Consider the following 27,803-nt stretch of genomic DNA (forward strand, 5'->3'; position numbering starts at 1 on the left):
TATTAAGTAGGGATTAATGATGAGATTTATCAGGATTATTTTTTTTCCTATCATGGCCAATTCCCAAAATATCTTTCCAAACTCCAAAACAGCACTTAGACATTGTAATAAGTACTCCCTCCCCTCCTCTGCAATGACACCTTAAAAACACACACACTCCAGTGTTGTTTTTCTTGCAGGGATTACTGCCAAGTGCAGGGTCTTCTATTGTCTATTCTTGAAGAACACTGTCCATTAGCAGTTCTTCCAGTAGAAACAAATAAGAGCCGCAGGCCAAGTTTGCAATAAACAACCAACAGTTGCACTAAGGTTTGCAAGCAGTTATTACCAGGAGATGGGGAAGCAGGAGATCAAAGTTTGCACTGACATGTCACAGGGCCCTTCTGTATAAAGTACTTGGCTGAAAGCTACCCTCTGAGTCACATACGGTATTTTGCTCCTTTGACCCTCTGATACCACCGTAATATGTCTCTTAACATGCCCGTTGCTGGAGCATATTAAAGCAGTTGAAAGGAGTGGCAGCGCTGCTGTTGAAGTGAAGAATAAATAAAGGCGAAGCCCATACGTTTTGTGTTAAGAGACCAGAAGAGTAGATGACACACGTACTGCGGGTGGAGTGGTAACACTCTTCTTTCTAAAGCTGAAACAACTAAAGAGCAATCTGGTTTTGTAACACTGGGGTAAACAAGTCTTGTGGCAGCATAGTTCGATCCAAGTTTGTCATACTAGTAAAAGTCGGTGTGGTTTCGTGACAAGACGGTTGTCTCAAGGCACCCAGGGCGACTGAGACAGGGAAAACGAGTGACTCGTGAGTTCATTCTGTCCTTGCCGAAAGGGAAATCAGAGGGAGCATGTGTGAAAACTAAGGCCTACCTAGGCACAGAAGCCAGAGCACAAGTACAGTAGATTAGTTCAGTTAGCAGGGATTACCTGAAGGTTTAGGTGGAGCATCAGTTCTGTAATGAAGCTTGCTGACAATTGCCAGCCATCACAAATTCTAAATCCAAATATTTAACATTCCCCCCCCCTAAAAGCAAGCATTAATTGCTGTGCAAAGCCACTGAATATTTGACCTTAGCTTCTCTGTCCACAAACTGGGTAGCCCATGCACACTGCCGCAAGTGGCACAAGCCATCAGGGTTTGTGTCACTTCTGAATAAGGACAGGAGTGCCTGTGGGTCTAGCTGTTGTGCAGCATAGCCTTCGCCAGCCTGGGGCCCTCCAGATGTTTTGGATTACCAAACACCTTTGCAGAGGAGGCCTGTACTGATGCCTATCTCCACAGCTCTGTGCTGCTTCCCTGATGCAGTGCATGGCAGGAAAAACCAGATCAGGGCTTGGAGGGGGCTGCCGATTGCTCTAGTCCCTTACAATGGGGGTGGCTTCTGACCCACTTTCCTACGTGCTCAGTGGGTGCATTTCCCTCCTCAGTTCCCTTTGCATCAAGACTTTCTAAATGCTTTACTGCTAATGGGAAGCTAGAGGGACACTGCTGGTGTGGTGGAACTGCTTAACACTCTCTCTTTAGAAACCATTTTCTTTCCTCCTTCTTGATTAAATATTATTTCTTCTTTCCCCTCTCGTTCTCCATAGTCTTACTGTTTAGCTACCCTACCCCATTCCTGCAGAAATGCTGGATTTTTTTCTTCGGGGGACTCTCACCACACAGAAGGCAGTTTTTATTCCTCACTCAAACCACCAGTGTGTAGGAGGGCTGTTCTGCTGTCATTTCCCACTTCAGGGAGGAGTGGGTGGTGAGTGGGAGGGAAAAGGCTGGCTTGCAAGGCAGCCTGCAGGAATGTTAATTGTGCCTGCTATTCACAAAGCTTGAATTGGGTGATTTTCATTAATTGGGTTTGATGTGACCAAGTGGCTGGAGGCTGGCTTTAGAGACAAGAGTGGGGTATGCACTGATTTTGGCCAAGTTATAATTCATCCATACATACGTGAGCACTGCTTACCTTAACTGGCATGCCTGGCTCTCAGCAGTATCTGTCGCTATTGATGGCAGTTTCGTGGTGTGCATGAACCTCAACAAGACAAGGATGGCAACCTCCTCACGCTCTGACCTTTCCTAAGGCCATTTTGTTAACGCCACGTACCAAATCTAGATCACACCGATAGGTTTTATGCTGCAAAATTAGTTATGTTTGAGACAAGAAGGAAGCTAGAAGGTAAAATATGCAGCATACTCAGACGTGGGTGAACTTGACTTTGTTTATTTCCCCTACAATTTGTCTTAGAAGTTAAGGTAGATGCCTTTTACATGGTGCCACCCTTAGAAATGCTTCTGTAGTTAAATGGCAGTTTGTGGGGTGCTCCATAAGAATCTTTTGTTGGCTTCTGTCTCAGTTCTTCAGATTCTTAGATCAGCCACAATATTTTTCTTGAACTGTAATTTTCTTGTGGTACCTTGGATGAGTAGTTCAGATTAGGGTGCTGCATTTCCTCTTCAGCACCTATAGATCTTGGTTGGTCAGCCAGATAATAGAATGATCTAGGCAAAAAATAAATAGCCAAGACAAGGGATCCATTTTTCTTCTTCATTTTTCAAGGCTTCGGTGGTACCTTAGGGCAGGTAGAAAAATTGACTCCACATAACACGTTCCCACATTGTGCATTAAATAAGGATACTTTAAGAAAGATATACAATATGGTAGGGTTGCCATATTTCAAAAAGTGAAAATCCAGATGCAAAAGTTACTGAGCTTCCCCCCCCCCAAAAAAAAAAAATTTAAAGCTGTTTCCCGGCTATGTCCAGGAAATTCTGGACCTATGGCAACCCTACAGTATGGGAAATGTTAGTGCATATAAATGTGAGATAATTATCTATAAAAAGGTGTACCAAACTGTGTGTGTTTGTTATTTGTTCAGTTTATTTCATTTTCTTATATTTTATAGCCCACCTTTCTGAAATCATGGAACCCACATGTGCTTTTCAAGGAGTCACCCATCCAGTAACTGATCAGGCCCTGAACTGCTTAGCTTCAGGAAGGTGGTAGCCTTATGGGCCTTAAGGTTATATGCAGATCCCAGACTCAGGAAAGTGCTTTTTTGTTCTGCCCCTCATAATTCTGGAACCCAGCGCCATCCAATAACGCTAAATGGTAGAAAGTTCAGGACTGAGAAAAAGAAATACTAGTTCATCACAATGCATAGTTAAAACTATGGAATGCCACATAATGTAGTGATGACTTCAATTTAGATGGCTTTAAAAGAGAATTAGATTTATCTCCCCGCCCCCAAATAAATGTGTCTATCCATGGCTACTGGGCATGATGGCTTTGTTGTACCTCCAGGATCAGAGGTGCCATACCTTTGAATGCCACTTTCTGTGGAATAACAGTGGAAGCAGGCTGCAGCTGCCTTGCCTGCAGATCTTCCATTGGCTTCTGGTTGGTCCAGGGTGCTGGGATAGATAGGTTTTTGGTCTGATCCAGCAGGATTGCACCTAAATTATTAACTATTAGTAACTGGGGGGCTTTTTCTTCCAACTTTTGAACCTGCTAGTACATGAATCTGCCTTGTCCTTGATCAGGCCATTATTGAAACATCTGTATACTGTTTGGCAGCAGTTCTTCAGAGTCCCTGAGGCAGAGATATTGCTTATTCCTGATTTCTGAAATCATTTGAACTAGACATGCCAGGGTTATTCTAGAATCATAGAATTGTAGAGTTGTAGAGTTTGAAGGGGCCGCAAGGGTCATCTAGTCCAACCACCTGCAATGCAGGAATGTTTTGTCCAACGTGGCGCTTGAAACCATGACCCTGAAATTAAGAGTCTCATGCTATAGTGACTGAGAACCAAGGTACGACTCTACTTGCCTGACAAACTATGGCCCCTATCCAGCAATATACTGGTCAGATACAACAAGAAGCCAGGTTTTTGGTCTTAATCTGCTTTACTATGAATGTTCCAGATATAAACCAACCATTTTGTCCTAACTTGGGTTCGTAGTTCGTTGTTCCGTGGCAAGCCATAATCATGGTCCAAGGCTGACAAGTGATTGTAACTTGCACATGTAACAGGAAGTCCAGCTTAATTGCAGCTTTCTGGTTTGTTTATCCAGCTCTTCCTGTGGAAAGCACCAAAGCAGGAGTCCTTGGGGAGCATGCTTCTCATTCACAATAAGTCTGGCTTACTGTTAATGTGTGAACGTGGCACTGTGTGCTGCTGGCATTGCTGTGTGAACCTTGAATTTAAAACAACATACTGAAACTAAAGCAGATCTTAGAATAGTTTTTAAGGCCCAGAAAAGTTGGTGGACGTGATCTGGAAATAGCCAGCTGCCTAAGCAGGTGTAGGAAAAGGGATTGGGTGTAAATGCACTAGCTTCTTGAAGAGGAAACAGATAAAAGAGAGTGGTCTCTAAAACTGGCCGTCAGTTAAGAGAGTGGAAGACAAGCTCCTGGGAAGAATCCATTCATTGCAATGGTTGATAGAGCACATTGCTCAGGTTAAAGCAGTGCAGGCATTTTAACCAAATCCTGATGTAGATTATCTAACAAACAAAAACAAAACGGAAATTGAAGGCAAAACTAATATCTGCATGTGAATTTTATTACAGTCTTGTAAATAAGTCACAAAGGTTATTATCCCAGGGATTACTTTTTATTATCCTCCCTAACCACGTATACTGTTTAGGGCACTTTTTTGCTCTGAAAATAAATAAAAAACAGACTCTTCTCTAGCTCATGAATGCTGCCTGGCAGTGGTTCTTACTAGGCCGCAAATAAGTGAGTGACCCTTTACCTGCTCGACTGATTTCAGATGCTACCATAGTCTTTGGGGGACGGGAGAGCTGAAAACAGAGACAGTCTCCTGTGTTCTTGCCTAGAGAGTTTTATTCAGTGTCAAAGTATTGAGATAGATGGATTAGTAATGCATGATACTTGCAGCACATTCCTGTCTGCGTCTTCCCAGAATTAAGCCACATTGAGTGTAAAGGGTCTTGCTCCAGATAAGTGAATACAGGTTTGCAGCCTTACTCTAGCACACTGCTTTTGATAAAGTGTTCTTAAAGGAAGAGGCCCTGTTCCTTAGCAAAGAACCCAGCTTAAGGGCTGCAGTGCTGTTCAGTTTCCCGTGAATTAGCTCAGTTGAGCACTGTGGAAATACGCATAGAATTGCACTGCAAAGGTCTGCATAACTATGTGCCTGCTTGTGATTCCAGATATAAGTGAGATAGCAGATGCAGTTGAGTAGAAGGCAGAACTCTTGCACGAGGCTCTCAACAGATGGGTAGGCAAATGGGAGTTTAACATTACTAGATGTCAGGTCATGAACTTGGCATTTGAAGAAGAACATATATGCCCGACTAAATAGAAAGTGATATTTGAAAGGAAGAGGAGTAGTTAATTTTTCAGAACAATCTTTTAAAGATCTTTAAAGAAGTATTATGCAAGGCAATTAATGTAAAGGGGATGCTGTTGAAATTGTCAACTTCTTATACAGATTCTGATAAAAATTAGGAAATCAGGCAGGCACCATCCTTGCTAAGTTTCAGGTGCCAGGTTAAAGTGGCTTTATTTCAGGAGGCCTATACATCGTAAATGTTTTGTTCTTGTATATTTTAATAAATGTTTGAAGTTCTGTGTATTGCATGTTTGCTTGTTTGTGAACCGCTTTTAGACCCAGGTGTGGAGGAAAGTGGGGTGTGCTTAATAATAATAATAATAATAATAATAATTAATATAGCAGCGAGCCACAGGTAAATAAGCTACTCAGGCAGAGGTCCAAGCTGAAGACTGGAAATGAAGGTGTCTGGTGGGCTTATTGCAGAGACTGTTTCACAACATAGAGGCCACTTCTGAAAAGGCTCCCACTTTCTGTTTTGGTAGAATTCATCTGCATTTATCTCAATAAATCCTTAACAGCAAGCCATTGAGCCAGGTCAGGATTTTCCCGATTTGACAGATTAAGGTTGGGTGGCAGTGGCTTGCCTAATTCCACCCAGTGCATATCTGATGAGAGGTGAACCAGGAACTTCCTGATTTACAGCTCATTCTTTTATTTAATATGTTGTAATCCTGCCCTTCTTCCAAGGAGCTAAGGATGGTGTACAGTGGTACCTCGCAAGATGAATGCCTCGTGCAATGAAAAACTCACAAGACGAAAGCGTTTTGCGATGTTTTCGGTGACTCGCAAGACGAAGTTTTCTATGGCCGCGCTTCGCAAGACGAAGATTTTTTTTGCGGTTTTTTTTTTTGCCACGGCAGACCGCACTTCACAAAATGAAATTATTGCAAGACGAAGCGACTCAACGGAATGAATTAATTTCGTCTTGCAAGGCACCACTGTATTTATTTTTATCTGTTTAAAATATTTCTAGGCTGTCTTTCTGAGCCTGTTCTGTCCAAGGCGGTTTGCAAAAATAAAAAAATGTCAACAATGCAGCAACCATCAAACCATCAAATTCCTCCCAGCCACACTGAGAACAGTCCATAAAATATTCAGCCAGCCAATTAAAGCACTATCCACAGCAATGAGATACCACAGTCCAGACCATAAAACATCAGTCAGGAATAAGGCAGTCAGAAGAGTGTACAGCAAATTTAAGAGGTATGTTAGGAAGATGATTGTATAGGGTGACCCGGTGAGCTTCGTGGATTATTTGAAGCCAGATCTTCCCTGTCTGATCCAGTATTTGCATCCACTTGGCTGTCTGTGGCTATGTTACAGTAGCTCATTGAACTTCTAAAAATGTTTAGACATGGTGGTCACATTATTATTTTTAAGTTCCTGTTTTAATTTTACTGCATTTTCTAAAAAGATATTGCAGCAGGAATCCTTTGGTTTGCACTTCTGAAGTTCTGATACTGGTGGGTTGGTTTTTTTGTCACACAGGGAACTACCTTGGAGAGATGCCACAATTTCCTTGGCCTAAAATGAAGCAGATATCATTTTCTTCCAATTTATTTTTAAATAATGTGGGCAATAAGTAATTTGTTCTTTGTAGATTAGTTATAAAAGTTTGTTTCCAAAGAGCTGATTTTGATTCACTTCCAAAGGACTTGCGCAACCCGAGGGGGGTTTTTTGCTTTGAATATCTGTTGCTCCAGTGCCATAGTGCAAAGTGTTTTGGAAACCCCCCCTCCATTTTTGAAAAGGCTGATAACATAGCAGCACAAATTAAAATTATTATTATTGTATGAACCAGAATGAAGGCATCAAGTTGGACTGGAAATTTGGAACACGCTTACAAAAGTATTATTTTTAATGTGCAAATATGAGGACACAGTTGATGAGATATCAGAGTTCTGTAGTTTGGTGGAACCTATTTTACAACTGGGGAAACAATAATTGCTTTTAGGCCATCGCAGTTTGCAAAGACATGAATGAGTCACAGCGAGCCCTGGTCTCCCACGCTCCCCACTTTCCCTCTCCTCTTTTGCGAGGGGGTGATCAAAAGCTTACACTTGTGTTTAACCACAGTTTGTTGTGTTGCCTGGACTATGATTGGCTTCAAACAAGCCAACTTCAGATTAAAATGACTGAAGCTGGCTTGTTTAAACTAACCATAGCAATGGTTAACCACAGTTCCAGGTCTGGAAAGAATAGCAATATGTGCTTAATCAAAAGTTGTTGTTTAGTCGTGTCCGACTCTTTGTGACCCCATGGACCAGAGCACGCCAGGCACTTCTGTCTTCCACTGCCTCCTGCAGTTTGGTCAGACTCATGTTGGTAGCTTCGAGAACACTGTCCAACCATCTTGTCTTCTGTTGTCCCCTTCTCCTTGTGCCCTCAATCTTTCCCAACATCAGGGTCTTTTCCAGGGAGTCTTCTCTTCTCATGAGGTGGCCAAAGTATTGGAGCCTCAGCTTCACGATCTGTCCTTCCAGTGAGAACTCAGGGCTGATTTCCTTAAGAATGGAAAGATTTGATCTTCTTGCAGTCCATGGGACTCTCAAGAGTCTCCTCCAGCACCATAATTCAAAAGCATCAATTCTTCGGCGATCAGCCTTCTTTATGGTCCAGCTCTCACTTCCATACATCACTACTGGGAAAACCATAGCTTTAACTACACGGACCTTTGTCGGCAAGCTAATGTCTCTGCTTTTTAAGATGCTGTCTAGGTTTGTCATTGCTTTTCTCCCAAGAAGCAAGTGTTTTTTAATTTCGTGACTGCTGTCACCATCTGCAGTGATCATGGAACCCAAGAAAGTAAAATCTCTCACTGCCTCCATTTCTTCCCCTTCTATTTGCCAGGAGGTGATGGGACCAGTTGCCATGATCTTGGTTTTTTTGATGTTGAGCTTCAGACCATATTTTGCGCTCTCCTCTTTCACCTTCATTAGAAGGTTCTTTAATTCCTCCTCACTTTGTGCCATCAAGGTTGTGTCATCAGCATATCTGAGGTTGTTGATACTTCTTCCGGCAATCTTAATTCCGGTTTGGGATTCATCCAGCCCAGCCTTTCTAATCAAAGTGGAATATTCCAAATTATTCCTTGACAATGTGGGAGGAGGAACAAGCGAGTAGGGAGGAGTGGGTGAGCCCAAGGCTCATTGCCACTCATTCATGTCATACTAAACTGGTTTAGTGTGACATGCAAGTGCAGTCATTGAGCACAGAGCATGAATTGAACTTGGATCCAAAGTAAAACACTCCTCTGACCCACATGAACTCTTATCAGTCCTTTATGTCCAAAGGAAGCAATCACATTAACTTATGAGTTGCTACCTCTTGAGAACCTTCACCCCTGGTATCCCCACTCCACTCACAAATCTTGCAAACAAGATTTTTTATATGAAGCTTACAGTACCTCGGGTGAGAGCATTTCAGTAATATATGATATCACTGGCTGACCTAAGATTGCTTACTCTTTCAACAGCAGGATGACTCTTGTGTTCAATACTTTGAAAAATAATGATAACTTGGTCTAATGATGGCAGTGATGTCATCAGGAGTTGCCCAGACTTCAAAGAGGATAACGTGAGTCCTTAGTAGAGACTAAATTAAAATGGTAGACTGATTTCTAGGAGACTTGGCTAAGCATTAAGGCTAGATGATTGACTACAAAGTTTCTGGTTTGGCCAAAGCTGTAATTCTTAGAAACTGAATTCTGTCATCATAAAAAAACAAAGCTGTCTCCTGAGGACAGGAGAGGAGAACATGAAGCACCAAAACATATTCCATTGCTTGCCCTAGGGGACGGGGGGAGTAATTCAGGTCAGTGCAAGGAGGATGAATTTTGTATTGAAATGTTCGAGTGAGGGAGTTAATAGAGTGCAAAGTCTGAGGTCAATATGCTTGGTGGAGGAAATAGAAGATGAATTTGCAGATGACTAATGACTATGCCTAATTTTTCTATGATACTGGGGGATTGGCTTGCCACTCTTCTGAGAAATCAAACTTCTGCTTTGTTTTGCAATCAGTTATTGCCGGCATGTTGCTTTCTGCTCCAGCATCACATGCAGCCTTGTTTACTGCTTTTAGCAACGCCACAAAAATCAAGAAGTGAAAGGGGCATGTACGGAAGGATAGAACCTTTCACAGGCCTCTTACATGAGTACCAGTGGCATTTGTTTTAAGTCCTGTAAAAGAAGAATTGTTCTCTTGTGGTGCTTTCTCCTGCTAGGGTTTCATAAACATAAGTAAGGTTGCGTATCAGTTGCATTTTTAAAAGCAGAACTTTTTCCATCTCTCGGGGTCCCGTTTCTCTCCCGGAGATATTTTTGTGCTGTCTGGAGGGGAGTGGAAAAATGAGCTGAGAGCACTTTATACTTGTTGAAGGAACGCCCTGGCTCTGTAATGCTGGGTTGCAGGATTCCACTGCTGGCAGCCAGTGTGGAGAAGGGAGGGAGAGAGAACAGCAAGCGTGAATGGATGAGGAAATGAGTCAGTAAAATGCAGGCCCATGATCCACATGCAAGGAAGTAAAGTCGGCCTAGAAGGTAAAAGTTGCAGAACAGCCCCCACCCACCCCCTTGCCACATCCTCCCCCCACCTCCCTCTTTCTTTTTAACAACCCTGCTTGCATGCCACTTTCCCTTCCTCACATCTCTACCTTTTAAGCTGTCTTACGTTTTTGACAAGGCTCTGCCAGCACGAGCTTAAGACAGAAATGCACATTATTTTTCAAATATGTAAAAGTAAATTAATTGTGCAGAGAGGCGCTGGTGGAGTTGAAAATGCAGGGCTATGAATAGACACTAAGCAGAGAGACACTTTTGAGGGGCAAAACTCTCCCCACCAGCCAGTTAACCAGGCAGGGAAGTCGGGGTGAAGGGCTAATGGTTCTTATTCTTCACTGATGCACACAAATGGCTACATAGGTGTGGCTAGGTGAACTCCTGAAAATATATACAGTATGGGCAAATAACTTCTGCTGACGTATTTGCAAGTGCAGATGAATACAAGTCGGCCAACAGTCCACATTTGGGATCTGCTGATCAGATAAAACAAATTGCAGCATGATAAACTTATGCCACATAATATGCCACATAATAAATGTCAGATACTGACATTGCAGTTGTGTTCCTCCATTTGCATTGTTTCCCACTACTGTAGTTCCCACGTCTCTCCCAATCCTCAGGATGTATTGGAGCAGCTGATGTGAACTATGAGACGTGTTAGGTGTAGAATTCTGCATCATCACTATGTTCTCAGGTGGTTTCCTAGCTAATGTTGATTTCAGCTTTTCCTAGAGCATTATCTAGTCCTCTCTGCGCAACCAGTTGTTTTATTTGCCTTCAGATAGGAATGATTTTTATATGTTATTTCACTTGTACTGCAGAAGAGGGAAGGGTGATATTTCCGTTTCCTCATGTGGCCTTGCAGGTGTTGGAAATAATGTTAAAATCCAGGTTGTTAATTGGTGACAAGTCATTGGTGACTAGGGTTGGCTTTAATCTTAATTAATCTTGATGTGCGTGCAAGATGTTTGGCTAAGTGTCAGTTATTGCTATGAGTGGAGACAATTCATAAGGCGGGAAATAGCTGATTTGACTAATACTTTATTATCTAATGCTTTATTATCAGTCTTTGGAAGTCAAACCCACCTGGCACCAGAATGTATTGCTTTCCCACAGAAAAGAATTTTTCTATCCCTATCTTCTCTGTTCTTTATGAAGCAAGCTGCTTGTTTATGTTATCTAGCAATGGTATTTAGTATTCTTGTGTCTTAGCTAGTAAGCTTCCTGGTATGATTCATCATGCTCTTTTTAATTGCCTTGACTTTGTAACATCACAATCCATCAGAGAGCTTCTTTATTACTTTTAAAACTGTGAATATTGTTTCATTATATCTTTGTCCAATTTTGCAACAGTTTTTGTATGCTGCAGTTGGCACTTGAGTTTTTCAGTGGTTTGAGGGCACGGCAAACTGTGTCTGTGACAAAACTCTGTTCGGCATTTCTGGTTGTGATATTTTGGGGAGCAAATAAAGGGACTGAACCTTTTTTTCTGTCTGCACTTAGGTACTTTCCTTCATCTTCCTCCTATTTGGTGTATATTGCTTGATGCTGAAAGGTTACTAAAGAAAATATAGGATGCTTTTAAGCAGCTCCCCGTAGAATGGGAAGCAGTTAAACTGGGAAATTCCTGAGCAGAAATGACAGCATCGAATTTCTATGAAAGCCCCTTTGAAAAAAGTGAGCAGATGTGGCCTTGCTTTCTAGAAAGCTCTGTTCCCGTTTGACCAGCCCTGCAGAAGCTTCTGGCTGCATCATCATCTGCTCTCAGAGACATAGTTCAGAGCAGTGGATCATTCCCTGGATATCTGTCAGCTCGATTTCCATCAGCCCTTGTGTGTAAAGCATGCTGGGTTGGATTCAGAATCCCTACAAGTTGAAGCCCCCCTTGTGGGAGGCATCTGCTGGAAGGAAGGGGAGGAGGTGATCTTTGCAGATTCCTGCAGCTCTCCCACCCTGTGCCCTATGAAAAGTTGCTGCAACTGCTTGGGTGACTCTCCAGAGCAGTTGGTGGGGCAGTAGGCATGCAGGAGGAAGGGGAATATGGTGGAAATTACCTCCTTCCCCATCCTCTTTTCGATCTCAGTCCCTTCTACAGATCGAAGCAGACCTTCCGTTTGCTGAAGGCACACCCTGGAACCAACCTGTTAGTGCCATTCTTTATTATTATTAAAGATTTTCTTGATTTACAAAGATATATGCATTGTCTTCCGTAACATTTTTACAAATCAGTTTCATTTGTTGAGACATTGGGAAGAAAGAGGAAAAGAGGACGAAACAAAGACAACCACAGCCAACCACAAATGAACAACAATACCCTAGGCCAGGCATCCCCAAACTGCGGCCCTCCAGATGTTTTGGCCTATAACTCCCATGATCCCTAGCTAACCAGGACCAGTGGTTGGGGAAGATGGGAATTGTAGTCCAAAACATCTGGAGGGCCGAAGTTTGGGGATGCCGGCCCTAGGCCAACCCCAACATCTCTCACCACCAAAGGAACACAAGCGAACAGCAGAGAACCTGCACAAGCGATGCTGACAACGCCCCCCCCCCAACATATATTAAGTTAGTGCCATTCTTTATGTTCAGGGGATTCTGCTGCTTCTTTAGTGTTGCAGATTGTAAGACTAGAGCAACCTTTCTTGCAAACTCATTTGCCTGACAATGCTCAAGGCGGTCTGTTTTGGAACAGAAGAACTGCCAGTGGGTGCACAGTAACGTTTGTTGCGGGAGGGAGGAGCAGAACACTCCATCACATCCTGAAGTAGGATCTTAATTGGGAGCCAGGAGATTTTGGTGCAAAAAACCCCCGCATCTGTGCAGGCTCTGAAAAAAGGCCCCCTTGGTAACCTCCTGATATTTTTCGTCCTGTGCGTTTAAATCGTGTTTCTATGTGGAGGGTTATTTATACTTAACCTTAGTCTCTACCCAAGCTATTATTTAGATCAATTATTACATTTTCTTCTTAAAAGCATCCGTTGTTAGGCTCGCCTCTGGTTCTCTGGTCATACCAGACCTAGACATGCCTTGGCAAACTGAACCATGCTATTTAAGTACGGGTCAAGAAAGGTTCATTGCTAGTAGTAGCCAGCAAATGAAGTTGGGCTATCTGTGCAATGCGACAAGGCACTCTACTGAGTCACAGGAGAAGAGAACATTCTGCTTGCAGCAGAGGCACGGAATGCATCTAGTGCTTCTTTCTACAAAGCAAACATTTGTCTCTAGTTTCAAACAGGGTAATGCCATTTGGACAGGGTTGATGGTGGCTGGCTTATATGGGGACAGGCTTAAGATACGCTATGGAACACTTATTTGGTACATTGATTTGTCAGACTTCTAAACAATTTTTTTTAAAAAAAAATGATGCTCCTTCACATTAGGCTAGTGGAAGGACTGCAGAGTGTTCATATCATGAACTCTGGACTTCTTATCTATGAGCTCAAATCAGCTGGTCTACAAAAGATTTGCAGAACAGCCAGATATATCTGCACTTAGCTTTGCACACTATTTTTATTTTTTCCCAACAATGGAGATTGAGGCCAGGGTTAGATTATCAAAGAGGCAAGCAAGGCCCCAGCCCAGGGACTGCAGTTTTCATAATGCAGCACAGTTTGCTTTTATTATGGCCATTTATAATCTGCCCTTCACCCAGTTGTCCTGGGGGGAAACACATATACATTTAAAGCCAAGAATTAATCATCTAAAACTAAACAAACATACACAAGTTAATTTGCAATGAAAACTAACGGCAGGAGCAGCAAAACCAGGCACTCTCAATTCACCTCTGGTCTCACTGGAGCTTCTGCAATCTAGTGCTCCAAGTCTGAGGTTGGCGGTCCCACATCCTTGGGCCAGAGGGGCATTGCCTCCTATACTTGTCTTGTGGAAGCGCTTCTAGATCTGGTCCTGTCTTCTTGTCCGCTTTGGATTTGGAGTCCCCTTGAAGAAGGGGAATGTGGCTCCAAGTCCCTGGTGGGGATAAATCGACTGGCTGAGCTTTTGAAAGCTTCATGCAACAGTGTTGAGATAACTGGTTACCCTGAACTGAGTTGCAGGTGTTTAATTTTCTGCTTATTTCTTTTCTTTTTCAGGCGCTGAAGCTAAGCAGACCGCCGAATAGAAAGTGGGCTGAAACTTGCCTCTTGCATCTCTGCATGGACTAGACTTGAAGTGAGGAGAATTTCTTTTTTTGCTGTTTTTAGACTTACCCTCTACTTTGTGCACAAGCACTAGCAATGGGTTGGCTGTTAATCTGAGATATCTTGTCTCTTCCTTGTCCTCGGGAGGATAGACTGAACCATGAGTCTGCAGGCCCATCCAAAGTCTTCAAGCAAGAGGACTGGGAAGCGGATTGCCTTTTTCAACGAGGAAGAAGTTCAGCAGCAGCAGCAGCAGCAGCAACAGCAACAACAGCAGCAGCAGCAGCAGCAGCAGCAGCAGCAGCAGCTACTGCTGCTTAAAGAAGGGCAGTACTTCAACCATGGGGGGAATGTGCCTTCCTCCCAGGGCATGGAGCTTTCCAAGCCAGGCGTATATGGGGGCGTCCATGGCAATGCTGCTTTGCTGAACTCTCTCTATCAGGATAGAGGCGATGGGAGGATGATCCCCCAGCAGCTGGCTGCTGCCAAGTGGCAGAACTCTCTGGCGGGGAACCGGCTACCAGAGCGCAGTGATGCTAGCTGGCAGCCTCAGCCTGGAGGCTGGAATCACGGGATGGTGTATGGGGGTGCCCAGAAAGGGGGGCACCCCAACGCCAACATCCCAGGTTTCTTCAGCCACCAAGATCCCCTGAAGAGGAACCGGGAGAAAGGTGTGGTGGTGTCGCACCTGGACTTGTATGGAGATGCTGTGCAACAGATGATGTCTCATAAAGCCCAGTTAGAACAGCAAGCCCTGGTCAGGCAGCAAGCCCAGATTAATTCTTTTCAGCAAATGCAGAAGCATCAGCAGCAGCAACAGCAGCAGCAGAATCAGACCCTCCCTTTGCAACCTTTCCAGCTTGCCTTTGGCCACCAGGGCCAGAAGCAAGGTCTCCCCGAACTGTTGCATGTCTTTCAGCAAGCCCCCCCTACTTCCAGCCCAGCCTTTACCACCCAGCAGAAGCAACAAGCTCTTCCACAGTTGCAGCTGTTTGAAAACTTTTATCCACAGCAGCAGCAGCAGCAGCAGCAGGCAGCTGTGCAAGGCTTTGGCATGCAACAACCTGCATCTGTCACGCAGCCTCATGGGGCAGGGCCACCCCAGCCTCCTCAGCATCATATGGTTTCCCATCAGTTCCACCCAGTTCCCGAGCGGAACCAGGAGCTGCTGAAGGCCCTGACAGAACCAAATCCACAGGCTGTCCTTCCCCAGGCCCAGATCCCTCTCCCGAGGAGATCACGGAGGCTTTCCAAGGAAGGTGTCCTGCCAGCGTCTTCTGCAGAGGAAGCTTTGGCATCCAAGCCAGCTGAGGAGTATTCTGGCGGTGTGCTGCCACATCACTGGCAACCGCAGCAGCACCCAGAAGTCCACTTTCGACACCAGCCCGAAGCATTCAGTCACAACAAGGAGATCTATTTGCAACCTGGCAGAACGGAGCTGGAGCATGGGGAGATGCCAGCTGGCGCCCAGCCCGAAGCGGAGAAAGCGGGCATGTATGAAAATGCCAGCCAGGCAGAAAAGCCAGTGGGTGCCACGGAGGGCCTCGGCCAGAGAGCTAACGACTTTGGTGGAGTCAGAGGCGGCGTCATCCAGAGCACGCGGAGGAGACGGCGTGTTTCTCAGGAAGCCAATTTGCTAACCCTGGCTCAGAAGGCTGTGGAGTTGGCTTCTCTCCAGAATCTCAAAGTAAGTGGCATTTCCTGACACGCACCGTGACTATTGCTTCACTTCACGGGATGCAACACCTTAAGAATGTTAGCAGATCACCACTATTTCCCTGTTTGTCCACTTAGAAAGCATAATCCCAGCAAGAGCTTATAAATAAGAATAAGAATAATAGTCAGCAAATTGCTGCTGCTTCTTTTTGAAGAGCATAGGATTTATAAGTGTTTCTGGGGAACAGGTGATTCTTACCCTGTCCGTTGCATTTTGCTCTGAATATGTTGGGTGGTACTCAACAATGTTTTACCTGGAGTAAATCCATTGAAATCAATGAACATGACTTAAGTTAGGACAATTAAATTCAGTACATCTGCTCTGAGTAAAATGTAGCTGAATACAGCCTGTTAACGTCTCTAATGCCCTGGGACCAAGTTTACCAATTGTTAACATCCTAGCCAGGTACAAGGCTTCCTACGGTGCACTTAACTGCACCGTTTGGAAAACAAACACAAAGCATCTCTCTCTCTCTCTCTCTCTCTCTCTCTCTCTGTGTGTGTGTGTGTGTGTGTGTGTGTGTGTGTGTGTCTGCATGTGCTATGCTTTTCGCCTTATTTTTGGTTCCCTCTTCCTCTCTAGCAAACATCTCCGACAACTGCTAGGCTGGCTTTGCCACTCCCTTCTGTGGAATGGGATAAGGCTGTAAAATGAAGAGAATGAACTGCTGTGTGACAGAACACTTATCTCTCTCTCTTTCCCCTCCTCCTGCCACAGTACTTAAGGAAGTCTCCAACATAAACCTTTGGGTGTTTTCAGCAAAACTTTTGTAATGTCTGAACTACATTTTTTTAAAAGATGGGAATATATCAAGTGTATAGCCTGCTGAAACTGGAAACCTGTGGGGAATGTCAGCTAATAACTTTAGTAACTGGGAGGGTTTGAATGTGACGTTTAGCTGTCGTCATATGACAATCAGTTAACTTTGAAGTGTGGGTTCAAAGTAGTCTTGCATCCTCCCCCATGCTAATAGTCATTAGTAAGGGATTGGGAGGAAGCAATAGGATGGATGCTTGGCCTGGATGGTGTAATTACTAGTGTGTTAGATTTGGACATGGGACTCAGGAATCTGAAACAGTAATACAGCCAAGCTTGCCTTCTACCCTCTTGCCACAGAATTTCACTATCCGGATGGACCACCTATAGAATGCATAGTGATGTAGGTATATTTGTGTGTGTTTTAAATATCTGGCTAGACCAAATACACAGTCAAGCAGTCATGTCCTCTGATAGGCTCCATTTAAGGAGAGATAATTCCACCCTAGTAAAAGGGCATGAATCCAAAGAAGTCAACAGGAAATCAGATCTGATAGTTGGTAATGGGCTCAGTATCCAGTGCAGCTCATGCACAAGGAAAACAGACTTCCGTTTATGCAAGAGGACTCGACCTTCTCTCTGCAGGCCCTTGCACACTCTCAAAATCTGCTCTGGAAGGTGGGTGGGTGGGTGACTTGGGAGCAAATTTTGGCTGCACAGGGAAACACCGGAAGGTGGAATCCCATTGTGTGACCAGAAGTCTGCTCACACAACATTTGGATTATGCTCAGTATCCTTATAAAAACATATGTTTGAGTATGCAAAACCCAAAGTTCTAGGACGGGTAGGCAACCTAAGGCCCATGGGCCAGATGCGGCCCAATCACCTTCTCAATCCGGCCCACAGATCCGGTCCGGGAATCAGCATGTTTTTACATGAGTAGGATGTGTGCTTTTATTTAAAACTAGTGTCATTCAGCCCGTTCAGTAAACGGGCGCTAGAGGAGCGGCGGGGCCGCGGCCTTCCCCCCCCTTTAGCAGTGGGTGCTCTGCTGAGCCCAGCTGGGCAGCGGGCTCCCGGGAGAAACTGTTTCGGCGACGGCGGCACCGGGGGGGGCGGGGCGGCTGGCCCTCCCTCGGCCGCCACTTCCTCAAGGGCGATCCACTGAGCCCAGCTGGGCAGCGGGCGCCCAGGAGAAGGACGCGATTCGGCCTCTTTTGGCGGCGGCGACTGGCCCCTCCCACGCGTCGCCATCACCGCCAAAACAGGCCGAATCGCGGCCTTCTCCTGGGCGCCCGCTACCCAGCTGGGCTCAGCGGAGCGCCCAAATGAAGCGGCGGCCGTGGGATGGGCGAGCCGGCCCCCCCACGTGCCGCCGCCACAGAAAGAGGCCGAATCGCGGCCTTCTCCTGGGCGCCCGCTGCCCAGCTGGGCTCAGCGGAGCGCCCCGACGAAGCGGCGTAAACGGTAGGCAGAGGTGGGGGGGAGAGAGCACGCGTGTGTGTGCGTCCTGTCTCTCCGTCCAATCCCTGTGTCCGTGGGGCACATGCGCAGTAGCACAAACCCAGGGACACACGGAATACTGGACGCAGAGACACTTGCACTTTATTATATAGGATGCATCTCTGGGTTATTTGTGGGGCCTGTCTGGTGTTTTTACATGAGTAGAATGTGTGCTTTTATTTAAAATGCATCTCTGGGTTATTTGTGGGGCAAAGGAATTTGTTCATTTTTTCCACTTCAAAATATAGTCCGGCCCACCACATGGTCTGAGGGACGGTGGACCGGCCCACGGCTGAAAAAGGTTGCTGAGCCCTGTTCTAGGAGGATAAATGCATTGGACTCCTGGATTGTGTACACAAGAGAGAGACAGCTGACTCCTTTTTCTTCTTCATTGTATGCCTTGGTGCTCGGTAGAAGATACTGCCATTATTTACTGCTTTCCCTTGCTGTAGTTCCAGACCCATAAACTTTCATGCAGCATCTCTCCCAAGTCAAGAAAATAACCATACTTGTCTGTACTGGCAGTACATACTGGCACTTTTAACCTGGGGGCAGTTGGATGCATGCGTGGTAAATAACATTTGAATTCCAAAGGGTTGAGCAGTGTAGCAAGTTTGTTTTCAAAATTTACCCTCCACCAAAGGAGTTGCTTGAATTGGCTTACATATAAAAAGGCAAACCAAAAACCCCCAGCAATAAACCAAATTTTTAAAAATTAGCAATAGAATCCTTTTTTTTTAAAGGAATACTGGCAGAACAGAAATAAAAGAGGAGGAGAGGGCTATCCATGGCTCCTAGCCACAATAGCTATGATCTACCTCCATAGTTGGAGCAGCAATGTTTCTGAATACCAGTTGCTGGAAAACACTGGAGGGGAGAGTGCTGTTGCGCTCATGTTCTGCTCCCTGGTTTCCCACAGGCATCTGTTTGGCCAGCGTGAGAACAGGATGCTGAACCAGATATGCCATTGTCCCGATCCAGCTGGCTCCTCTTATGTAACCCAACCTCTTGGGGCAGGGAGTTCCACATACGGGGCACCACCACAGAGAAATCCATTGACCATAGCTTATTGTTAGCTTATTCAGCTACCTTAATGCTCACGTGATCTTTTTGTTCTAAGGAGCCAGAAACTTCAGAAGAAAGGAACAGGAGTGAGGCGGCAGTCACTGCACCCAGGAGTGTCGTGGAGTTTGCCGGTTCTTCGCCAGCCCCAAAGAGAGCCCGGGAAGACAGCAGCCTTGTGCCTCTCATCATGCCCGTGTCTGTGCCTGTGAGGAGGCTGGACTCCCATGATATCGGTAGTGAGAAGGCAGAGGAAGGGAAGGCACAGCGGTTCGTGGCAAACGACCGAAGCTTCGCTGAAAGCAAGCCTTCCGTAATCGTCACCCGGAGGAGGTCGAATCGCAATTTGAACATGGACGTGCCAACTCAGGTAGGTTTGTGTTTGGGATCCTGATTGTGGGCATGGGGCAGGGAGGTGGGAGAAATCCTCTCTGCTAGTAAAGTGAATCTTGCTGGGTGTTTTCTTCTTGGTTCTTTGTGGCACCTTTTCCACAGAACAGGCTGCAGCTTATTGGTTCAGCTCATCCCTCTTGTTCTCTGCCACTGGCCTGGTTTGCATTGGGCTGGCCCAAGACTCTTTGGCACCTGAGGTGAACCACAAAATGGCACCCTCCACCATGCCAGGGAAAGGGGGCTATTTTCTCCATGGAAAAAAATAGGTGAAGCAGACTTGTTTTTGTTTTTAAAAAAGAATAAATCAATTCTGGCTGTATCTGGTATTAAAATGGTGAAACCTCTGACTGCTTTGACCATCGAAAGGAGAAGCAAAGGATATGAAAGCCAAGTCATCTTTGGTACAGTGGTACCTCTACTTACGAATTTAATGCGTTCCGAACGCACATTCGTAAGTTGAAAAAAATTGTAAGTCGAATCCCATAGGAATGCATTGGGAGAAAAAATTCGTAAGTCGAAGCAACCCTATCTAAAAATTCGTAAGTAGAAAAAATCCTATCTAAACCGCATCCAAGATGGCGGGCGGAGCTCCGTTCGTAAGTAGAAACAATCGTAAGTAGAGTTACTCGTAAGTAGAGGTACCACTGTAGTAGGAATTTGATAGGTTGAATGAATAGCTTTCATTTGAGTGAGAGTGATTTCAATGAGGTTTTATCATGTCAAGTATGTGGACTATTTTTGAATTGTATAGAAATTAATCTTTTTTGAGAGACACTGAAAGCACTAATGTGTCGGAAGAGACCATAGAAAGCAAATTTAAATAATTGCACATGAGGGCTTTACATCTTTTTTTCTACATTTCTTCCTACGCAAGTGATTTTCCTAAATGTAAGTCAGACATGATGATATTGCATGAAACTTTCACTGTGCCTATAAGCATTGTGTGGTCACACAGCTGGCATTTCCCCATCTTATTTACTTGGGTCTTGATGGGGGAAATTATGGTTTTGTCGGCCTCATAAATGACTGGCAGAATACAATCTTTCTGAAAGAGGCTTATCTGTGCTACATCGTCCAGGTCTGATGTCTTTACAAGGCCACATTGTGTTGCTCACAGCTCCAACAAATTTTATTATTACATTTATCTCCCCAGCCCCCAGGAGCTCAAGGTGACAGGCATGTTTCCTTCCAGTTTGTTGAGAGGATAAAATAAGAGCAGGTAGGAGCCATGTATGCCACTTTGGGCTCTTGTGAGGAAAAGGGATATAACTACAATTTACAGTCATACCCTGGTTCTCAAACGCCTTGGTACTCTTACACCGCAAACCCGGAAGTAAGTGTTCTGGGTTGCAAACATTTTTCGGAAGCCAAACATCCGACGCAGCTTCCACTTGAGTGCAGGAAGCTCCTGCAGCCAACCGGAAGCCGCGCCTTGCTTTCTGAACAGTTTCGGGAGTCGAATGGACTCCCAGAACGGATTAAGTTCGAGAACCAAGGTACCGTCCTCCTTGCGAATGCTTCGGGTTACGAGCTCCACTAACCCGGAAGTAGATGCTCCTGGTTGTGAACTTTGCACCGGGATGTGAGGAGAAATCGCACGCCGGCAGCGCGACAGCAGCGGGAGGCGCCATTAGTGAAAGCACGCCTCATGTCACGAGCAGTTTCGGCTTAAGAACGGACCTCTGGAATGAATTAAGTTCATAACCGGAAGTACCACTGTATAAGTTAAAACAAGCACATACCAGTTACTGGAATGAGCTGGTGGAGCAGCCATGCTATTTCCATTTGGTTGATGTTTATGTTTGTCGGTGTGTGTGTGTGTGTGTGTGTGTGTGTGTGAGAGAGAGAGAGAGAGAGAGAGAGAGAGAGATTGAAGTACTTTGAACTGTGTGAACCAAAACTTCTTTCCTTTTCATAGCATGAAGGCCCTGCTCCAAAAGAAGAAGTGGAAGGCTTTGCACGGAAACCGAAGCAGCGTCCCAGGCCAGAGCCTCTCTTCATACCACCAAAAGCCGGCACCTTCATTGCTCCGCCTGTCTATTCCAATATCACACCCTACCAGAGCCACTTGCGCTCACCTGTTCGCTTGGCAGATCACCCTTCCGACAGGAACTTTGAGCTACCTCCTTACACTCCCCCACCAATACTTAGCCCAGTGCGAGAGGGTTCTGGACTGTATTTCAACGCCATCCTTTCTGCCAGTGGTAACTCAGTTCCACCTCCTATGACTCCTAAAAGTGCACACAGGACACTGCTCAGATCCAGTAAGTTCCCATGTATTGTCCTTTTGAGGGTAGAATGGGAGGAGGATCACGGCTGGAGGAAATAAATTGTGGCTCGGCAATTGTAGATAGACGGCCCCTCACAAGTCGGGGTTTTTGTTTGTTTGTGGAAGATTGGACTGCATGCTCCATGATGCCTTCTTAAGTTAGAACATGGTATTGGAACAGTGTATCGTTGCTGCATTTGAAAGAATGCTAGATAACAAAAAGATTGCGTGGTACAGATTAAGACCCACCCTTCTTATAGCCATAGGTAACTTCGCCAAACAAAAAAGTTTAGTTGACCTTGTAAATAAGCCCATGAAGTTTACTAGCCTGCTAATAAGCTACTTTTCCATGCTGACTGTGAAGTATGGAGAAGCCCTTTTTTCTGTTGCCAGCACAGGTTACTTGCCTCTTAGCAGACTTCCTTAAAAAAGTAAGGAAGGGAGGGTTGCTAAGTGGTTTGATGGGATAGAGCAATCGGTCCTCCATGCCCTTCAGCCTGCTGAGTTTCTGTGCTTTCCTTCCACACAGCAAGTGTGGAAACCCAGGAGACAAGCCAAGGAGAAATGGAGTGATCTATCCCTCCTCTAGTAGCTCACCCACTCACCTGTATGTGGTTCTGAGTTACTGAGGGCTACCTCACGAGTTGTTAAATGCAAGGCTGATATCAAGTCATCCTTAAGTAGAAGAAGGGCCATGAATTAATTGTGTCATCTTGACTTGCAGATAGTGCTGAAGTCACCCCTCCTGTCCTTTCAGTAATGGGAGAGTGTACTCCTGTCAGCATTGAACCGTAAGTACTCAGTTGGGGTGGGGAGAGGACAGTGCATCCACTGAGCTCCAGTGCTATTTTCCAAAAAAAAGAGGTGCCAGAACCCCTCCCTTGTTCTCTTAGAATGGCAACCGCTCCTTCCTGAGAGGTGCCAGAACTGAGTTCCAGCGAGTTCTGGCCCTGCCTATATCCAGTCCTGGTCAACAGCTGGTAGCCTTTGATAGCCTCCACGAATTTATCCAGTGTTTTCTCCATTGAAACATAAAATGCTCTTTCTGCATATTTCCTTTGACATTATTCTAATGACTCCCTTGCTGTTAATCTATAGCATTCTGCAAAAGTGTGCAATCGCATATATTGCATTCATCCTCCAAGCAGCTAGACCCCAAATGCAGTTGCATGCAACAACACATTTCAAGATGGTAGCTGCTGACACACATTTCCATCCATACTGCAACATGAATTGAAATACTTGGCTTGTAAGGTGGCGGACTTCAGTCTTGTTCTTACTACAGCCCTGTGGTTCCTCAGTCATTCAGTTCTCACACTGCTCTCTCTGGGAACGGCTACTGAACTCAAGATGATTCAAGCCGAAAAACAACAACCCCCAAAACCCTGTGTCTTTATAGAAGCAATTTGTTTCCACCATCTGGTCTCAGAAATTTGTAATGAGTTGACAATTTTATGTGTGTATTTTAATGGGAATACACAACATTCCCATTACAGGAATATAGGGATTTGCTGTATTTGGAGTATAAGCACTTTAACCAACCTCTGTGTGCAGAGGTTCTGTAGCTCTGAATAGCAGATGTTGATACTGATTAATGATGATATTTGAGAGCTACCAGACAGGATACAAACTCCTGCTAAGTTTTTTTTGTAACGGCAATTAGTTCCTGGAGGTCACAGAGTATTACCTACATGTTATTGCAGCATAATCCTAAACAAGATTATGCAGAAGTATTTCTCACTGAGTTTAACGGGGGCTTACTACCTGGTACATGTTCTTAGGCAGGCATCCCCAAACTGCGGCCCTCCAGATGTTTTGGCCTACAACTCCCATGATCCCTAGCTAACAGGACCAGTGGTCGGGGAATATGGAAATTGTAGTCCAAAACATCTGGAGGGCCGAAGTTTGGGGATGCCTGTTCTTAGGATTGTAGCCTGATTCTGTGCAAATTCACTCAAAAAACAAACAAACACCCATTCAATTCCATGGGTTTTACTCTTGTTTCATGTGCAGAGGACTGTTCTCTTTCCTTTGCCCTCTTGGAAGAGCTTGAAGCATAGGAGGAGACTGGCTATAAAAATGTTGTGCTCAGAAGTTCTCCTAGAATCATAGAGTTGTAAGAGACCACAAGGGCCATCCAGTCCAACCCCCTGCCAAGCAGGAAACACACTCCTCCAAGAGATGATCAGAGCTTAGTGCTCGTGCCCAAGGAACATGCAGGCAGAGAGTGCGGAAACAAGGCTCTCCCTTTCGTTGCACTGACACAAATCTCCCTTGGCCTATAGGTGGTAGTTTCAATGAGAAGCACAGTTCTTAGACTAGCAGGACATCACATGTGCTAAACAGGCAGAGGTGACCGACAGCCCTCAATCCCAGTTCATTCCAGGAAAGGGGTTCACACCTCTGCCGCCCAGTGCAGCTGGGATTCCCCCAGAAGTTAAGGGCAAAGCATGCTTATAGTGCAGTGCAGTTGTGGACCTGTAAGCTGCAAGTGCAGCTCCTAAACCTGCAAGGATATCTGTGAATGGAAGTTGCTTCTGCGAGCTCTCTTCCACATTCCTGCAGGTGGTGGGTGACTTTTTCAAGACGTGGCACCAAAACTATGGGGAGGTAGCCCTGGAATTTGATCCTATGTCTTTGAGTCCAGGAGTCTTCCCTTGGATCATTTCAGGGCCTTCCTGTGCTTGATTAGAAGGGGGGGGGAAATAGTTTCGAGGCTTAAATAAGCGACATGCAAGAGAACAATTTGTGTTTAATTCTTCAGCAACAGCAGTTGAAATCTGAACCTTAGCCAGTCTCCAAGCTGACAGATTTATTCGCCCCACTTTCAAAATAAAACAAACTGGCATCTCACAGCATTCCTTATAAAGCATTCTTTTCCAGCATAACATCTGAGTAAATATCGTTCAGCCATACTGGCAGGCTTCAGGCCTGCTGCGCAGATATAGATATAGATACAGATACACACACACACACACACACACACACACACACACACCAGAACAATAAAGCCTGTTTCCCACCATTACCATGATATTTCTGTATGTTTCAAAGTTTGTCTGTTTATATAATTATATCCTGATGCTTCTTCAAGGAGCATTGAGTGCCGCCTTGCACTCCCACCAATGTTGTGAGGTAGCTTATATTGACATTAGCTGAAGACTCCAAAGAAAGCTTTGTGGGTTAGCAGGATTTTGAACCTCAAGTTCCCACATTCCAGGCTTGGGGATGACTAAACCAGGGGTTGCCTTCAGAAGGTGTGGAGTCCAGTTGCTATCATCCTCAGCCAGCGTGGTTTGTAGTCAGGGGTGATGAAGGTTGCAGTCCAACATCTGGAGGTTGCCACATTGGCAACTTCTAGTCTGACCTGTGGCCTTCCAGATCTTGGACAAAAACTCCCACCATCCCTGACTATTGGTCATATTGGCTAGAGGGGAGCTGGAGTTGAACAAACATCTGGATGGTCATCCATTTGCCATCCATGCTGTAGTGATTCTTCCACCCTTGCCATGAAAATATAGTCATACAGTCCGTTCGACTTTCAAAACGTTCAGAAACCAAGGCGCAGCTTCCAATTGGCTGCAGGAAACTCCTGCAGCCAATTGGAAGCCTCACCGGACGTTTGGGTTCCAAAGAACGTTTGCAAACCGGAATACTCACTTCCGGGTTTGTGGCGTTCAGGAACCAAAACGTTTGGCTCGCAAGTCGTTTGTCAACCATGGTATGACTGTATTTGTAGATTTGCACTGGACTGTTGAGTCTTCCATGACTATCATTTAGCAGGATGCATGCATGGAATGTGTGAAGAGTAGGCGAAGAAATTTGCCATATTTGGCTCTCACATGCTGTTACATGTAAGTAAAGGAACTTACAGTTGTGCTCCTTGTGGGTGGCTTCCGAATCTTGCTTTTCCGTTTTTAGCATCCATGCTCCTAGATATCCTATACCCAAAAGACAAAGACAAAAAACTTGCATTTTGAAGCTGAAACTTAGTGTTGGTTTTAAACTGGAAGAAGCAGCAGCCATGGAATTGCATACTGCCTATTGCGCCAGTTGGAGTTTAGCTTGATTTGCGGAGGCAAGCTTTTAAATTTAGCCAATTATCATATTAGAACTTGCAGGGTGAGTCGTTTTTAAATGTGCATTTATTTTGCTAGACGGATCAATGTGGGGTCCCGGTTTCAAGCAGAAATCCCACCTCTTAAAGATCGATCTCTGGCAGCCTCTGACAAGGCCAAGGCAGAACTTGTGTGGCAGCCATGGGAGGAGCTTGAAACGGATGCATCTACTCAAGAGAATGGTAAGAAGCTTGGAAACTGAACTACTGTCTGTGATGGTTTACATTTTTAAAATTGCTGTGTGGTCAACCACTAATTGCTGCTGACCATTGATCCACTGTAAAGATCGAGGCTTGCCAAATATGAAGGGGAAATCTAGGTAGGAAATTGGTGTGAAGGGATGTATAAGCTGATCTTTCGGTTTTCTCTCTCCCCTCCTCCCTGACCTGCACCTACCGCTTGTCTTGTTTTGTGCTGTGACAGTGGAGAATCTGCTAACTGCTGCTTGCTCAAGTATATTTCCTGGCGGTGGCACCAACCAAGAGCTGGCATTTCACTGCTTACATGAAACGAAAGGAAATGTTCTGGTAAGTCTCCAGCAATCGTCAGTGCGTCTAATTGGATTTGGCAGGAACGCTGTTTGTATTGGTCCCAGTGAGGGAAGTACTAGCCAAGTTCTTGCCAAGCTCATGCACTTTGCACACTTTCACCTTCTACAAGGAGTGTCTATGTTAGAATCCTACGTTTTGTAGAATGTGCCTTTTGGCAGTCTTCTTCCTTTCTTCACTCATCTCTCCCAGATTCATTGCTAATGGTGCATCTTCCTCTTAGCCAAGTAGTAGCTGAGTGGTAGAGCATCTGTTTTGCATGCATAAGGGGATGGGATCAACATCTGGCACCTCCGGGTCTGTCAGGGAAGGCCTCCTGCTTGAGACCTTGGGAAACACTGCCAGTCAGAGCAGATGTTTCTGAGCTTGAGAGCAATGGCCTTACTCAGTACGTATATAAAACACAAGAAGCTGCCTTAAACTGGTTGATCTAGCTCACTTCTGTCTACACCAGGCACCCCCAAACTTGGCCCTCCAGATGTTTTGGGACTACAACTCCCATCATCCCTGACCACTGGTCCTGTTAGCTGGGGATGATGGGAGTTGTAGTCCCAAAACATCTGGAGGGCCGGGTTTGGGGGTGCCTGGTCTACACTGGCTGGCAGCAGCTCTCTGGGGTTTTGGGCAGGAGCATTTCCCAGACTTACCCAAAGATGCAAAGTATAAGACCGCTTCATGTGAACTGCAAATGTCTTGTTCTGTTGGAAAACCTTTTTTTAGCCGTTTGAGAAGAAGGGTCCAAAATTAAAGTGCAGATGCACAGCTGGAAACTCCAGATTGGTTCTGCCAGTGGGCCTGCACCACTACGTCCTCACTGCCATTCCATCCCAGGAAATGTGTTTATGTGTGTTGGAAACTTCCCAGAGTGGCTGGGGCAACCCAGCCAGATGGGTAGGATGATGATGATGATAATTTAATCTTGTTGTTGTTAAAGTAAAACTTCACTTTTTCACTTCAGTTAGGTAAAGGTAAAGGGACCCCTGACCACTAGGTCCAGTCGTGACCGACTCTAGGGTTGCGCGCTCATCTCGCATTATTGGCCGAGGGAGCCGGCGTATAGCTTCCAGGTCATGTGGCCAGCATGACAAAGCCGCTCCTGGCAAACCAGAGCAGCGCACGGAAACGCCGTTTACCTTCCCGCTGTAGCGGTTCCTATTTATCTACTTGCATTTTGACATGCTTTCGAACTGCTAGGTTGGCAGGAGCTGGGACCAAGCAACGGGAGCTCACCCCGTCACAGGGATTCGAACCGCCGACCTTCTGATCAGCAAGCCCTAGGCTCAGTGGTTTAACCACAGCGCCACCTGGGTCCCAGTTAGAAGCTGTATCTAATAGGAAAGTTTCCCCTGTATAGTATTGGATCAGATTCCTATTTATTAAATG

At 45.3% G+C, this 27,803-nt stretch overlaps 1 protein-coding gene across 3 annotated transcripts in view; it reads left to right on the forward strand.

Moving 5' to 3' along the window:
• Window positions 1–27,803, forward strand: part of MIDEAS (mitotic deacetylase associated SANT domain protein) — a 71,892-nt gene that overhangs the window by 30,193 nt on the left and 13,896 nt on the right. Inside the window, exons 2-8 of one of the 3 annotated variants that reach the window (XM_035112665.2) lie at window positions 14,007–14,085; window positions 14,202–15,741; window positions 19,151–19,462; window positions 21,404–21,749; window positions 22,479–22,545; window positions 25,912–26,054; window positions 26,296–26,399. In XM_035112665.2, coding sequence (XP_034968556.1) covers window positions 14,215–15,741; window positions 19,151–19,462; window positions 21,404–21,749; window positions 22,479–22,545; window positions 25,912–26,054; window positions 26,296–26,399 — 2,499 coding nt within the window. In that variant the 5' untranslated portion in view covers window positions 14,007–14,085; window positions 14,202–14,214. Of the gene's footprint in view, window positions 1–14,006; window positions 15,742–19,150; window positions 19,463–21,403; window positions 21,750–22,478; window positions 22,546–25,911; window positions 26,055–26,295; window positions 26,400–27,803 lie in introns of all 3 variants that reach the window. The other 2 variants (XM_035112656.2, XM_035112647.2) reach the window with 2 other exon arrangements.

This window comes from Zootoca vivipara, chromosome 1 (assembly GCF_963506605.1).
Source record: "Zootoca vivipara chromosome 1, rZooViv1.1, whole genome shotgun sequence".
Classification (NCBI taxonomy): domain Eukaryota; kingdom Metazoa; phylum Chordata; class Lepidosauria; order Squamata; family Lacertidae; genus Zootoca; species Zootoca vivipara.